We start from the raw sequence: 15,371 nt of genomic DNA on the forward strand, positions 1-15,371 counted from the left end.
ATGCTACATGCCAAGTTTCAGCATAACATAATCAAAACAAAATTAAACATGGCATCAGTTCAGGCAGGCCATGAAGTCAAGCCCTGCCTCTATGCAGCACATCAGCTGACAGCATAGATCTCTACGCCAGCCCACACCAGCAAACTGCTCAGCTGATCCTCTTCAATCGCATTCAATTGGCAAAGCTCAGATTTTGCGCTTTATTTAAGCTGCTTTAACCTGCCTACACTTCTGTGCGCCAATTCGCAAGCTATCCTACAAGAGAGTCGCGACCGATCAACGACGAGGTGTAGATCTTTGGTTCCATTTCATCCTACAGATGCGACATAACAGTGTTGTCAACATAAAAAAGTTAGCTACACTTTATAGTGGACTCCACATTTATTATTATTAGTCACAGTGTGGACGTGGTCATGACTTTTTACGTCGAGGTGTGCAGAGACCGTAGTATGCTGTTCATGTCTGGTTGGTTTGACTGTGGTGGTAACGCCTTCTCCCTGTGAGGAAGAGCAGCAGCTGACGTCCTCATCATCCACTGTGGGGATGACAACCTGAGGGAGATCAGTAGCATCAGGCTGGTCAACATGAAGATGACCTGCAGCAGACTCACCTCCAGCACCTTGTGAAGGGGACCTGTAACTGTTAGAGTTGGCAGTGTCACTGCTATTGAATTTGGTCTTCAGGACACACTTTGTTAAGCCTAAACATGTCCCTGACTGTCATGGACTATGTTGAGTTTATTTTTATGTTCCTTATGGTTGGTTCAAAACAAACAAACATCTATAGCTACAACACTTATTATCTCTTCTTTTCCTCACCCTACAGTCCCCATCTGTACCCCCTTCTCTAGTGGCCGTTTTCAACATGTTTGTAGCGGGCTGTTTGCTTGGCCCCGTGGTGTTTCTGGTTGCAGTTTTCTTTTTCAAACTCCAAAAAGTGAGGAACATTATGACAGACAAAATACACAACTTTAAAAATCGTTTAATTGAAAATAGCCTTTATTTTTTTTGCAGTCAGTACAACAAAACCTTTTAGGGCCTTGGAGGTGTTGTTTGTATTGTTAAAAGCAGATAAAACTGGACGCTTATCTTGAGAAATGGCCTTTGATGGTGATGTCAAAAGTGAACATAGATGCTGCAGTGTCAGGCGTCCAGATTAATCCTTTATTCCACACCTTTCATGAACTCCAGAAATTCTGTCAGAGAAAAAAGTGAATAGATAGGCCAAGTTATTGTCAATTATTATTATTATTATTCTCCCCGAGAATAAATAACTGATTTGAAGAGCTAATCATGTTTAAAAACTCGCACTGACCCACAAAATGTACACTTTTTATGGATCTGAGGTTTGGGTGTGGAAAAATGGCTCCATAGCATCCACAATAATTATTATCCTTCCTAAAAGTAAATTCCTTATTTGAGTTGCTAAACTTGCAAAAAAACGTATGAAACTTTGCATGTGTCAGATATGGGGAGGTATACATTTTCCAATCTACCACAAATTTCACATGTTTTATAAGAGCCCCAACCTGAAGACATCTACATGCCAATATTTTGTCACAGCATCAGCACCACCAGAGGAGGGTTAGGGTTAGGGTTAGAGGAATTATGCATAATGTAACAATCACCATTCCATTTACATGACATTTTAATGGTCTGTTCTACACAGCAACACAATTCATGTATGGTGAATGTTCTCTAGCATCGCATATGACACAGGAAGTGCAACAAATTATAAAATGCATCATGTCTGCTGCCATGCACACAATAGAGAAATTAAATTTTACTTGATTGCACTGCGTTCATCCTGCATGGGTAAACTAAATGTTTGCAAATTTATTAAAAATAAAAAACGAATAAATCACTTGTACATAAGTATTCACAGCCTTTGCGATCAAGCTCAAAATTGAGCTCAGGTGAATTCTGTTTCCATTGATCATCCTTGAGATGATTCTACAGCTTAATTGGAGTCCACCTGTGGTAAGTTCAGTTGATTGGACATGATTTGGAAAGACACACCTGTTTATATAAGGTCCCACAGTTAGCAGTGCATGTCAGCCCACAAAACAAGCATGAAGTCAGAGGAATTGTCTGTAGACCTCCGAGACAGGATTGTCTCGAGGCACAGATCTGGGGAAGGGTACAGACAAATTTCTGCTGCTTTAAAGGTCCCAATGAGCACAGTGGTCTCCATCATCCGTAAATGGAAGAAGTTTGGAACCACCAGGACTCTTCCTAGAGCTGGCCATCCCTCTAAAATGAGTGATCGGGGGAGAAGGGCTTTAGTTAGGGAGGTGACCAATAACCCAATGGTCACTCTGACAGAGCTCCAGGGTTCCTCTGTGGAGAGCGGAGAACCTTCCAGAAGGGCGACCATCGCTGCAGCACTCCACCAATCAGGCCTGTATGGTAGAGTGGCCAGATGGAAGGCACTCCTTAGTAAAAGGCACATGGCAGCCCGCCTGGCATTTGCCAAAAGGCACCTGAAAGACTCTCAGACCATGAGAAACAAAATTCTCTGGTCTGATGAGAAAAAGATCGAAGTCTTTGGCGTGAATGCCAAGCGTTTGGAGGAAACCATGGCACCACTCATCACCTGGCCAATACCATCCCTACAGTGAAGTAGGTGGTGGCAGCATCATGCCATGGGGCTGTTTTTCAGCGGAACTGGGAGACTAGTCAGGATTGAGGGAAAGATCAATGAAGCAATGTACAGAGACATCCTGGAAGACAAAAAGTGCTCCAGAGCGCTCTGGTCCTCAGACTTGGGCGACGGTTCATCTTTCAACAGGACAACGATCCTAAGCACACAGCCAAGATATCGAAGGAGTGACTTCAGGACAACTCTGTGAATGTCCTAGAGTGGCCCAGCCAGAGCCCAGACTTGAATCCCATTGAACATCTCTGGAGAGATGTGAAATGGTGCTGTGCACCGAAGCCCAATCCAACCTGATGGAGCTTGAGAGGTTCTGTAAAGAGGAATGGGTGAAACTGGCCAAAGATAGGTGTGCCATGGTTTCATATTCCAAAAGATTTGAGGCTGTAATTGCTGCCAAAGGTGCCACAACAAAGTATTGAGCAAAGGCTGTGAATACTTATGTACATATTGTATTTTTGTTCTTTATTTTGATAAATTGGCAAACATTTAAAAAAAGTTTTTTCATGTTGTCATTATGGGGTATTGTGTGTAGAATTTTGAGGACAAAAATGAATTGAATCCATTTTGAAATTAGGCTGTTACATAACAAAATGTGGAAAAAGTGAAGCGCTGTGAATACTTTCTGTATGCACTGTACATGTAGATGAGTCGATTTTTTTGAAATAAACCAGGTCATTCAGCAAGCTGGGCTGCCTCACAGCAAGAAGGTTCTGGGTTCGAATCCCAGTTCAAATCAACCAGGGCCTTTCTGTGTGGAGTTTGCATGTTCTCCCCATGTATGCGTGGGTTCCTGTGACCCTTAAATGGATAAAGTGGTAGACGATGGATGGATGGAATCAGCAAGCTCAAGTTTGTTTGCTTTGGAAGATTTATCTTATCCTTTTGAGACAGATTTTCTCCATCCTGAATCACAACCATTGATCTAAAACGTGCCAGGTTAGATAAATTTACAGTGAAGTGCAGCTAAAGCATTTTAATGAACAACCTATATGACTGTTGCTAACCCTAGCATAGGCAGGCTAATACTTAAATGCATATTAGTCTGGTACCTCTCAGTTAATTTTCGATTTCCATGAGGCGTTACCTACATACGGAGAACAAAATGCCTCCGGACGCAATTGGATAGACCTACAACCAGTGAGATCAACAAATCATGTGACGTCTGTTGAAAATGTCAACAGACTACAGTAGAGAGGAGATGTCTGTGATGATGAATTACATAATGTCTGTGAACCAGTGTTACTGACACTCATTGACTTCTTCCCCAATGTCATTGTGCTTTATTGTTGCAGATCCAAGACAAACTGTGGACAATGGATCGTGGTTGCAGCTCATCTTGGATTATGACAACAACTTGTTTAGATATTCAATGTGCTTAACTCCATATACTACAATTATTATTGGCCATACCTCTATTATTACAATTGTCCCCATCCTTCACTTGTGTCTCTCTCTAAGGTTTCTGTATTTTTTCCCACTAAAACCTTTTTGGGGTATTTTTCCCTCCCTCTAGTTGAGTTGAGGTTTAAGTACAGAGGATGTTGCACCTTGTACATATTGTTAAACCTTATGACACAAATTATGATTTGTGAATATGGGATGTACAAACTAAATTGATTGACTTGCAATATGAGTTGAAATCTCCCAGAGGATCAGATTCATAAACCAATAGGCTTTGACAAGGTCAGGCAGCAATACATAAACTTTTATATTTAAGTTATTGTCTTGTCTCATGCACATCTCAGGTTGTGATTGGAAGAACAGTTGAATGAGCCGGTAAGGGACAATTTTGCCTGTGACTTAAAACATGAGATGTGACTGACTGAACATTCGCGACGCATCATATCACTGAATACACCAGTAAAAATATTAATTTAAGCTTTCTTTCCCACACCTGCCCTCTCAGTCAAAGAGCTCATAGGTCATCCTAATTCTGAACTTACAAAATCCTATTAATCCCTCTGATCACTGAAGAAAAGATCTCTATGGATGCTGGTAAGAATACAAAACAGTGTTAAAAAGCTGAACGCAATTGGTGAATAATAAATCTGCAAATTCATTAGGATTTGTATATAGAGAGACTCCACCCCTAACCCTAAACCTAGTATTAATTAGAATTTTAAGACAGTTGATGTCTGTTGTTTACAGTTGTGCTACAAATGTACTGGCTAACCTACCGTCGTAATCAATTTTGCCATCATTGTTTTTGTCTCCATCCTTCATCAGCTCCTCAATATCATCTTCCGTGATGGCTTCTCCAGTAGACTCCAACATGGCCTTCAGTTCTTCTAAGTCTATGTAGCCGTCTCCATTTCTCAACACAAGAAAAAAGAATCAGGCTTATCTGGGATGTCAGCTGAGTTTAACCCTGTTAGCACTGAGTGCACAGTGCTGAACCACATAGTAAATTTCTAACATTGTAACATTCTGTTCTAGTGAAGTTTTAGTTATTGCTTGAAGTTACCAAGACAATTCTATTTGACTTTAATAACATTTAAAACACCATCTGTCTATCTACTAAAGGAAGTCAATGATTTATCTTATAACATGGGAGTTTCTTTGAATTCTAGACAAATAGATAGATAGATACTTTATTTATCCCAAGCTGGAAAATTCCTGAATTTTATAGAGGCTCAGCAGTATGTGAACAGAAACAGATAGTGAAACTTACTTGTCAAACATGCGGAAGAGTTCAGCCAACTCCTCCTCTGATTTTCCTTTGCTCTCCTCCTTCATGCAGCGGACCATCATTACCAAGAACTCATCAAAATCTACGGTGCCACTGCCTGTGAATATGCATCATAATATTATTAAGGCTGAATATCTTAGTATCATATTTGTAATTATTTAACCTCTCAAGATCCCCATTAGTTTTCCCCTCTAATTTGCCTTGTTGTGATTAATCATTTCATTCCATTCCATGAAACAACCATGCTTATAATGTCTATAGTGTGGTGATGTGAGACACGTAATGAAGATGACATACCATCCTCATCCACCTCATCAATCATCTCTTGTAACTCTTCAGGGGTAGGGTTCTGTCCCAACATCCTCATCACCTTCCCCAACTCTTTTGTACTAATGCAGCCATCCTCTGCATCCTGGATGAAGATGTCAAATGCAGCCTTGAACTCTAAAAGAGACACAGCATCTGTTAATCTCTGACATGGAGATGATTGTTTTATCTACTAATCTAAACAAACACAAAATTAAATTACAACTGGCATGTTGACAACCCCAGTGAATCATTGAATATTTGTAAGGGAGCTAAAAGTCTAGCTCAAAAAGGACACATTTTTTAAAAAGTGAGTTAAAAAAAAGAGGACAAATTTGACTTGATGTAACAAAAGGCAAGGCAATTCAATGTGCTTTGCATAAAACATTAAAAGCATTGGGAGGAAACACATAAAATCACATTAAAATACAATTGTATTAAATTGCAATTATTAAAAAGAGAAATTAAAAAGAGAAAATAAAAACAGGTGATAAAAGTTACAGTGCAGTAAAAGAAATGCATAGATAGTTTATTTACTGAAAGGCAGCAGCAAACAGAAGTCCTCAGTCTTGACAAAAGGAAAGTGGCTGATATATATATATATACATATATATACATATATATATACATATATATACACACTGAACAAAATTATAAACGCAACACTTTTGTTTTTGCCCCCATTTTTCATGAGCTGAACTCAAAGATCTAAGACTTTTTCTATGTACACAAAAGGCTTATTTCTCTCAAATATTGTTCACAAATCTGTCTAAATCTGTTAGTGAGCACAAGATAATCCATCCGGCTCACAGGTCTAGCATATCAAGATGCTGATTAGACAGCATGATTATGCATCGGTGCCTTAAGCTGGCCACAATGAAAGGCCACTGTAAAATGTGCACTTTTACTGTATTGGTGGGGTCCGGGGGGGCGGGTCCGAAAACCAGTCAGTATCGGGTGTGACCACCATTTGCCTCACGCAGTGCAACATCTCCTCGCATAGAGTTGATCAGGTTGTTGATTGTGGCCTGTGGAATGTTGGTCCACTCTTCTTCAATGGCTGTGCGAAGTTGCTGGATAGTGGCAGGACCTGGTCGTATACGCCGATCCAGAGCCTCCCATACATGCTCAATGGGTGACGTGTCCGGTGAGTGTGCTGGCCATGCAAGAACTGGGATGTTTTCAGCTTCCAGGAATTGTGTACAGAACCTTGCAACAGGGAGCCGTGCATTATCATGCTGCAACATGAGGTGATGGTCGTGGATGAATGGCACAACAATGGACCTCAGGATCTCGTCACAGTATCTCTGTGCATTCAAAATGCCATCAATAAAATGCACCTGTGTTCATTGTCCATAACATACGCCTGCCCATACCATAACCCCACCGCCACCATGGGCCACTCGATCCACATCAGCAAACCACTCACCCACACGACGCAATACACGGTCTGCCATCTGCCCTGTACAGTGAAAAACGTGATTCATCCGTGAAGAGAACACCTCTCCAAAGTGCCAGACGTCATCAAATGTGAGCATTTGCCCACTCAAGTCGGTTACGACGACAAATGCAGTCAGGTCGAGACCCCAATGAGGACGACGAGCATGCAGATGAGCCTCCCTGAGATGGTTTCTGACAGTTTGTGCAGAAATTCTTTGGTTATGCAAACCGATTGTTGCAGCAGCTGTCTGGTTGGCTGGTCTCAGACGATGTTGGAGGTGAAGATGCTGGATATGGAGGTCCTGGGTTGGTGTGGTTACACGTGGTCTGCGGTTGTGAGGCTGGTTGGATGTACTGCCAAATTCTCTGAAATGCCTTTGGAGACGGCTTATGGTAGAGAAGTGAACATTCAATTCACGGGCAACAGCTCTGGTGGACATTCCTGCAGTCAGCATGCCAATTGCACGCTCCCTCAAAACTTGCGACATCTGTGGCATTGTGCTGTGATAAAACTCTACATTTCAGAGTGGCCTTTTATTGTGGCCAGCCTGAGGCACACCTGTGCAATAATCATGCTGTCTAATCAGCATCTTGATATGCCACACCTGTGAGGTGGATGGATTATCTCGTGCTCACTAACACAGATTTAGACAGATTTGTGAACAATATTTGAGAGAAATAAGCTGTAAAAAAAGTTTTAGATCTTTGAGTTCAGCTCATGAAACATGGGGGCAAAAACAAAAGTGTTGCGTTTATAATTTTGTTCAGTGTACATATACATTTTTTTTTTTTGAGAACCCGTCTTGAATTGCTAGTAAAATGACAATGAACATTTTGGTCCAGACAACTCTGATCAAAACATTGACAATTACTTTAAGGAACTTGAACTGACGTGCCCCATGCAACCCAATCGGATAAATTAAAACTTGTAGTCTAGTCAGGCACTAGTAGGATAATTCTCTAATACTGCTGATATGATGACAGCAATTGTTCCAGCCTCCAAAATCAAACACCCCTGACTTGAGCATCCTAGAGACTATAATAAACATTTGAGAAGTTTACTTTCAGGAACAGAATGCACCAGGCTTAGAGGAAAACTCCACCTTCATGTTTTTGTGTACTCATGTAAACGCACTCACATTGTACTCAGGACTCATCACAGTAAACATTCCATGCAGGAGTTAAAGAAGGTGACACAGATGGCTTTGGAAACTGCTGTCACTTTCAAAGTGAAGGGGGGAACCAACCAGTTCTCACATCAAAGTGTCAGGGATGCCTACTGCTTCAAAGGATCACCCTAACATCAGATTAAAAGGTTTGACAAAAGGATAGACATTCCCAAAACAGAAGCAGTAGAGGGCCATATGCAGAAATCTTGGCACCAAACCATCACCACCCGAATAACCGTCTAGATGATGACTTCAGCATCTCTGACCAGTCTCGGACCCTGTTTTCACCCGGCAGTAACATCCGTTCTGAGTGATCCAATCACAAGTGGACAGCTCTAAGTACAGGTGAAAACACTCTCAGGACGCATTGAGATCGGATCTCATATTGTTACTGCGAGGTGAAAACAGGGCCTCTGACTTCAGCTATGCAAAGCGTTAAAGCCCAGAGCCGAGAGTTAAGAACGTAAAGCAGAAGAGCTCAAGAGTTCGCTATTCACTGTAGTGACTTATTTTGACAGTGCTGTAAAATCCTAAATGCATTTGTTATTGAATTTGACTTGTAGATATATGGATAAACTTTATTGAGCAGCAGGTATCCTTCACACAACATACCTTATAAAATATATATTTTTAAATACGAGAAATACAAAGTATGAATGTGAAAATGTGCTGGGACATAGAGTCCAGAGTGTCTTTGTCAGACAGAGGTGAGTGTAATGACAGGAAAGATTTCCGCTCCGCTGCTGAAAAAAGTAGATAATCTTTTTTTCAAGCTGAAGTCAAATTTCCAGTATTTATTACACAGGTGGACAATACAGCTGTTTCAACTTAATTTTGAGTTGACTTGTATGCAATTTCTGTCGGAAAGGTGTCTTTCCTTTAAAAGAGGTTTATGCTCCCCAAAAGAAGCATATGGATCATCTTTGCAAATTAATAAGATTACTGTAAAGCAGATTAAAGAGTAGTGTTTTTATGGTTTTGAAATTGTATTTTAGATTTAGAATGTACATTTTCTAAAAAATATAATACATTTTAATGTAATGTAATTTCACATAACAGCAACATTGGCCTTACATCCAGATGAATTTTTGGCCCCTTCATTGGAAAGAATTTGGGCACCTCTGCTGAAACCAAAGAGGGATGTTGTGACTCACAAAATGGAGGACTTGAACATATGGTCCTTTGTTCAAAAGACAAAGGAAAGAAGGAATTCCCATGGTTCTTCACTTTATCACACCTTGGGTGTGACATCTGCTCTAAACTCCAGCTACCATTGGTCACTCTGTGTCCCAGAACCCAGGGGATCAGGCCAATATAACCCAAGCTTGCCCCATGTTCTTTCTTTTACACCCTTCTGGTGTACTATACAAAATCCACAGCTAAGGGCCTTCATCAAGAATCTGATTGGGCTGTGGGAAATTATTCTATATACCAACTCAAAGTCAATTGCACAAGTTACCATCAAATGCGGCATACAGTATACCAAGGAGATGCACTGTCCCCGCTGCCGTTCTGCCTTGGCCTGAACCCCCTCAGCCAGATCATCACAGATCGGCTACGGATACCAGTTCCGCAGCGGAGCAACCATAAGCCACCTTCTCTCTATAGGTGACATCAAGCTGTATGCCAGGAATGAGCAAGACAAAGACTCTCTGATCCACATCACCAGGATCTAAAGCAACAACACCAGAATGTCATTCGGACGAGATTGCGGTTTGATGGTATCAAAGAGAGGCAAGATGATCACAACTGAAGGGTTAGAACTAACAGAAGGCAGCATTGCAGATGTTTGTGACAGTTACAGATATGTTGGGATCCCATAGGCAAATGGAAACCATGAAGAGGTGCAAGGAAGTCAGCCACAGGCCACAGCCAAGTTCCTACACAGAGTAAGGCAAGTCCTGAAAAGTCAGCTGAACAGAAACAACAGGATACAACCCATTAACACATTCATCATCAGATTCCCTGCTGGTTAGAATAATAACGGCCAATAATGGCCAAAGGAGGTGACAGAATCCACTGATAGTCAAGGAAGCTCCTTACGATGTAGGGAGAGTTTCGCCCCAAGTCCAGCACCCGGTGACTATTCACTAAGCGGAAGGAGGAAGGCTGAGGACTAGTGAGTGTCATAGTACCACTGACAGATAGAAGAAGTGGCTGATGTCGAGAAGTACTAACAATGGCTGGAAAAAGCTGGTCTCCAAGATAGCACAGAGGTGCTAATCATGGCAGCACAAGAACAGGCGTTTATCACAAAATCAATAGAGACTGGGGTCCAGGCAACAGCAACATCAAGAATAAGGGACAATAAGAAAGAATAAAAGTCTACTGTACGAAGATATTTGGTCCACTAGGCTGATTATTTAGTAGTGACTGACTACTCAGCAACCCAGAGTTCAATTTTAAATCATGCAGGGGGAGGGATTTGTGCGTTCGGGTGGTCCTGGGAGCTATGTTGTTGGGGGCACTAGGGTCTCCCAAGGCAAACTGGTCCCAGGGGAGGGATCAGACTAAGAGCGGTTCACAAAATCCCTGATGATACATCCATGTTGGAGAGCTGGAACCGCACACAGAAAAGGGTAACCGGGGCCCTCTCCTTGAGCCAGACCTGGGAGGGGAGCTGGCCAGCAAGCGTCTGGTGGCTGGGACTTCAACCATGTGTCCCGGTCGAGCAAAGTCAGAATAGAATAAATTAAGCTGCCACCACCGCCCTGCTGCGTAGACTACCTGTAGGGACGTGGAACGTCACCTTGCTGACGCGGGAGGTTTAATGGTACAAATTCAATATGGTTTGGCCTCACCTCAACGCACAGCAAGGGGTCTGGAACCAAACTCCTGAATAGGGGCTAGACTGTGTCACTTTCTGTAGTTGCCCAGGGAGAAAGGCGCCGGGCAGGAATGGAGATAGTCACAAGTCCCCAAGTTGAGCGTAACTATGTAGGAGTTTTCCTGAGTGGATCACCTCTCTGCAGCTCTGGGTTGTGGGAGGGAAGGTTCTGGCTGCTGTGTGTACATATGCACCGAATGCCTTCTTGGAGTCCCTGGGGGTGTATCAGATCACCTTAGGCAGTGAAGAGAGGTGCAGAGCTGTCAACTGATCACCAGCTGGTGGTGAGCTTGATCAGATGGTGGTGAAGGCTACTGGTCAGACCTGGTGCACCCACATGAGTAGTGAGGGTGAATTGGGAACGTCTGTCATAGGACCCTGTCCGTGTGGTCTTTAACTACACCTCCGGAAGAATTTTTTGCACATCCCGAGGGAGGCTGGGGACATGGAGGCAGAGTGGAACATGGAGGCAGAGTTGACCATGTTCAGGGTCTCCATTGCGGATGCCGCGAGTAGGAGCTGCGATCAGGGGGTCTTTGGTGCCTTTTGATATGGCAACCCAAGAACCCGCTTGTGGACACCACCGTCTGACAGGAGGCCAAGATGGCTGCAGCCTTAGAGATAAGGTTAGGAGTTTGAACATTTTGAGAGTGGGTATTGCCAACCGCTAGAACCAGTAGATCTCCAAATCATAACTACTTTGATTGTTGTTATTAATTTAATTTAATAATTAATCCAAATTTATAGTTGGTACATAATTAATGAGACTGAACCCTACTTTCATTATTACCCCTACGTTTTACATATGTTGGAGACATATTATCAGTTTTTAGATTATGGCAAGAAAAGATATGTTTATGCTATTTTGTCCTATGTTTGTTAAAAAAATTACTATCCCATCGATCTTTTCTTTTTCTAATTTTTTTTTTTTATTTAATGCCTCATTTCCACCCCCAATTCCAACTAAAATCCCTCTCTCCCCACAAGAACAGGCTCTCTTCCAAGCCTTAGCAAAACTACACAGCTTACAGGCAGTTTATGTGGCATGATATTGTATTGCATTCCGGGTAGGGGGATTAGGATGCACTCACACTCGTGTTCTGTCTGTCATAAGTAGACAGAAAGACTTTACAAAGATTATGAAAGGCTTCATTTGGGTTACAATCTAACAATACAATCTGCAATACACAGTAAACTAAGCAATAGTAGAGTAGGTTCAGCCAACTCTATAGTCTGTGTGGATTATAGGGTTATTTATTTATTTCATTCTGTGTCACTTATAACTCACAACTGCAGACTGTTTATATGTATCTCTCTATTCACACACAATATTTTAATGTCAATATGTCAATGTATAATGTGTGGGGAATGTCTGCCTCTCTTTTCAAATATTAGTCCTTGTAGCAATCAGTGTAAAGTGCAGAGCAGAGACATTTTATGGCCAAGGCACCATATTGTGCCCAGCTTCCTTGCAGTTCCCTCAAGAACCATTTATAGTTCCCTTTATCTTAAAAAGTTTTTTTGGAAACTCGATAATGTAGGAAGGATGGTGTTTTTATATTTTTACATTATTTCTATAGAGACAGACTCTCAAATTAAAGAGAAAATGTATCAAACCTTTACATATTTGTTAGTAGCAATACTCTTACTAGTATATGATGTCATCAGTTGTACTAGCAGGCAAAAAAGGGTAAATATATATAATGGCAGTAATAAAAACAGTAGGTAATAGCAATAGTAGTTTCCTCACCATTTTTCTGTTCCTCTGTCAAGTTTTCAACCTGAAAGGAAATAGAATCAGGATGAAAATTGAATATCTGTGCTCAAGTCCTTTAACCACCTTATGTTTGGAGTAGGGCATCAGGTCAGCAACTATATTGATCACAAGTCTGCGCTATTTTCAGTGTAGTAGGACTGTAATGTTACACAGCTATGGGGTTGGGGGGGTATCTGGTGTCACCGATTTGTTTTAATAGCCATCAGCTGTCCCTTCTCTTTGCTCCCTGAACTGTTCAGCTGTTCGTTGTTCTATTGTCAGGAACAGAAATGTGACAGTCACTGTGCTCACTGGGCTTAGCACGCCTATTGTGTCAGTGTCATACAAGTCCTTGAAATTGTAGAGTCTTGTTTGTGTATCAAACATACTGATTATATCTTTACAAAAAATAAGAAGATATATATGAGGATCCAGTTAGTGATCGTTGCAAAAAACAAGCATGACTGCAGTCAGAGGGGCAAAAGGACTAAATTTATACATTTACAGCCTCTAATAATAAATAAATATTCTGCAACCCGGTTTCTTTATGTCAATAACAACAGAGAAGTACATATAATAATTATAATTTATCAATAGGTTTTTCCAAACTTAATGTAGAATGTAAACCCCCTAAGGTTGTTAAAGCAATAAATAGATACCAACAAGGTGACCTCAGTGTCCTCACCAATAGTACAACAAAAACGAGGACTAAAGTCAAAATCATGAAAAAGTGATGGCCTCTATTTTACAATCTCCATCACCAGTTCTTTATGGCTTCCATTCTAGAATATATATGCAATTCATACAGTATGTCTTAAATGTGGTTAAACTATGGCCTCAAAACCTCTCTGACTCAGTCTCAACAAAAGTTTTAGGTTCCAGCTTCAGAAAGGTATTAGTTATTGTAGGTCTGTTTTATATGATTTTACTAGTGTTGGGGTTGTTATGTTCTAGAGTTAGGAATTACAAGAGCACATCCATCATCCCACTGGCCTTAAACACATGCATTCAAGCAGAGATCTAGATTCACGTACATGTTTTTTTGGTTTGAACATTCAAGGATTAGATCAGTCCCAGGATTTTATGATGATTACATGCTTTAGAAATCATACCATCGAAGCAAATTGCCTCACATAAATAAAATAAAATAACATGTTATAATTGAAATACTCCGTACTCACCGCTGCTTTATATACATCATCCATGGCTGCTGGTCCGTCCTTGCCTCTGACACACCAATGAATGTACTGCTGCACGCATATACAATGCAAATGCTTGCAGGAATAACTGCCTTAGTCTGTAGTGTTGGGCAAGTGTGGCACTAAAAAGGCTCTTGACTCATCCCTCAAATCCAAGTGGAGATAAAGAGAGAGAGAGAGAGAACTATAAATAGGAAACAACAGAAGCTACCCAACAATAGTGGACACTCAGCCTATTCTTAGACATGACATCATACAGATTTTGATAATATTGTCCTTTTTATATAAAACTAGATAGATAATTTGAATGGTGGTAGATATACCTTTTTGCGACAGGCAAAAAGGTATATCTGTTGACATCAACAGAAATGCTTGTGTCAACAATGAAAAAGACAGTAGTTCAAATCTTGGCTCCTTCCTCACCTTCACATAGCTGAACCCTCATTGTGTGAAATTTGATGTGAATGTGAGATTGTTATTTTCAAAATAGGTAACACTTTATTTTGATATTGAGTCCATCTGTTGACAATCTGCAAGTTATCAGAAGCTATTCAGTAGCATGTCAACAGTTTATCAGCTGACATTCAACAACACTGCTTCAACAGACGGGTAACATGCATTCAACTAACTGCCAGTAGACTATAAGGTGCATTTCAAGTTTTCATCTACAGAGTTTACAAAAAGTGTGGCAATATGTTTTTGCCAACAGGTTATCAACCGATATTCAACTAACTATCTGTAGGTTGTAGTTGCATGTTCTAAACTGACTATCAACTACTTAATATCCAAGATAGTCTGCCTTTCTCCAGTCTCTGTATTGTATTAAACTTGGAGTAATGTCGTCATCTCCCCGCGACTATGACACCACGAGAGATACTTCAGCTGCTCTCAGATTGTTTTGGCTTGCCATAGATAAGATGACCGAAGCGCAGCCCGCTTAGAGGAGGGGCTGGCTCGCTTCCGCCCCACTCCAGAGAAGGTCCAGCCCGGGTGCGGTGCGTCGGCGCAGTAAAAGTGGTAATGGAAAAGAAAATCAGCATGGCGCGGTTTGGCTCTGCGCGTGGAAAAGGGCCACTTTGGAAATATTGTGGAGGGAGCTCTGCGTTAACTTGAGCGACAGAATGTTAGCTAGCATTCTTAGCATATCTAGACTTTGAAGTTTTCACACTAACACCAACTACTTAAACACAGCTTAACTTACCACTTCTCCCTCAACATTCCCCAGCCTACGTGCCTGTCCCAGGGTTAGATGCATGGTAACGTTTCCCACCGCACTGCTCCCATTACGAGGTGAGGGATGGTGTCCTGAACGCACCTCTGTAAATAT

The 15,371-nt window shown here is 41.4% G+C and overlaps 1 protein-coding gene across 1 annotated transcript; it reads right to left on the reverse strand.

Moving 5' to 3' along the window:
* Positions 1-980: 980 nt before the first annotated feature.
* On the reverse strand, positions 981-15,371 carry LOC124849895 (troponin C, slow skeletal and cardiac muscles-like). Its single transcript, XM_047331278.1, has 7 exons — positions 15,246-15,371; positions 14,027-14,189; positions 12,840-12,870; positions 5,645-5,791; positions 5,330-5,444; positions 4,836-4,972; positions 981-1,195 (listed from the first exon to the last, which is right to left on the reverse strand). The coding sequence occupies exons 2-7, from the start codon at positions 14,048-14,050 to the stop codon at positions 1,164-1,166; spliced, it is 486 nt and encodes a 161-aa protein (XP_047187234.1). The 5' UTR covers positions 14,051-14,189; positions 15,246-15,371; the 3' UTR covers positions 981-1,163.

Source organism: Scophthalmus maximus, chromosome 3 (genome assembly GCF_022379125.1).
Source record: "Scophthalmus maximus strain ysfricsl-2021 chromosome 3, ASM2237912v1, whole genome shotgun sequence".
Lineage (NCBI taxonomy): Eukaryota > Metazoa > Chordata > Actinopteri > Pleuronectiformes > Scophthalmidae > Scophthalmus > Scophthalmus maximus.

Bases quoted from the DNA above. Each gene is read 5' to 3' on its own strand.
- LOC124849895 (XM_047331278.1), bottom strand. From the start codon at position 14,050: ATGGATGATGTATATAAAGCAGCG. The intron at 5,445-5,644 runs GTATGTCATCTT...GCATATTCACAG, and splicing joins TGATGAGGTGGATGAGGATG to GCAGTGGCACCGTAGATTTT. The intron at 1,196-4,835 runs GTAGGTTAGCCA...TTTCTCTGACAG, and splicing joins TGGCAAAATTGATTACGACG to AATTTCTGGAGTTCATGAAA.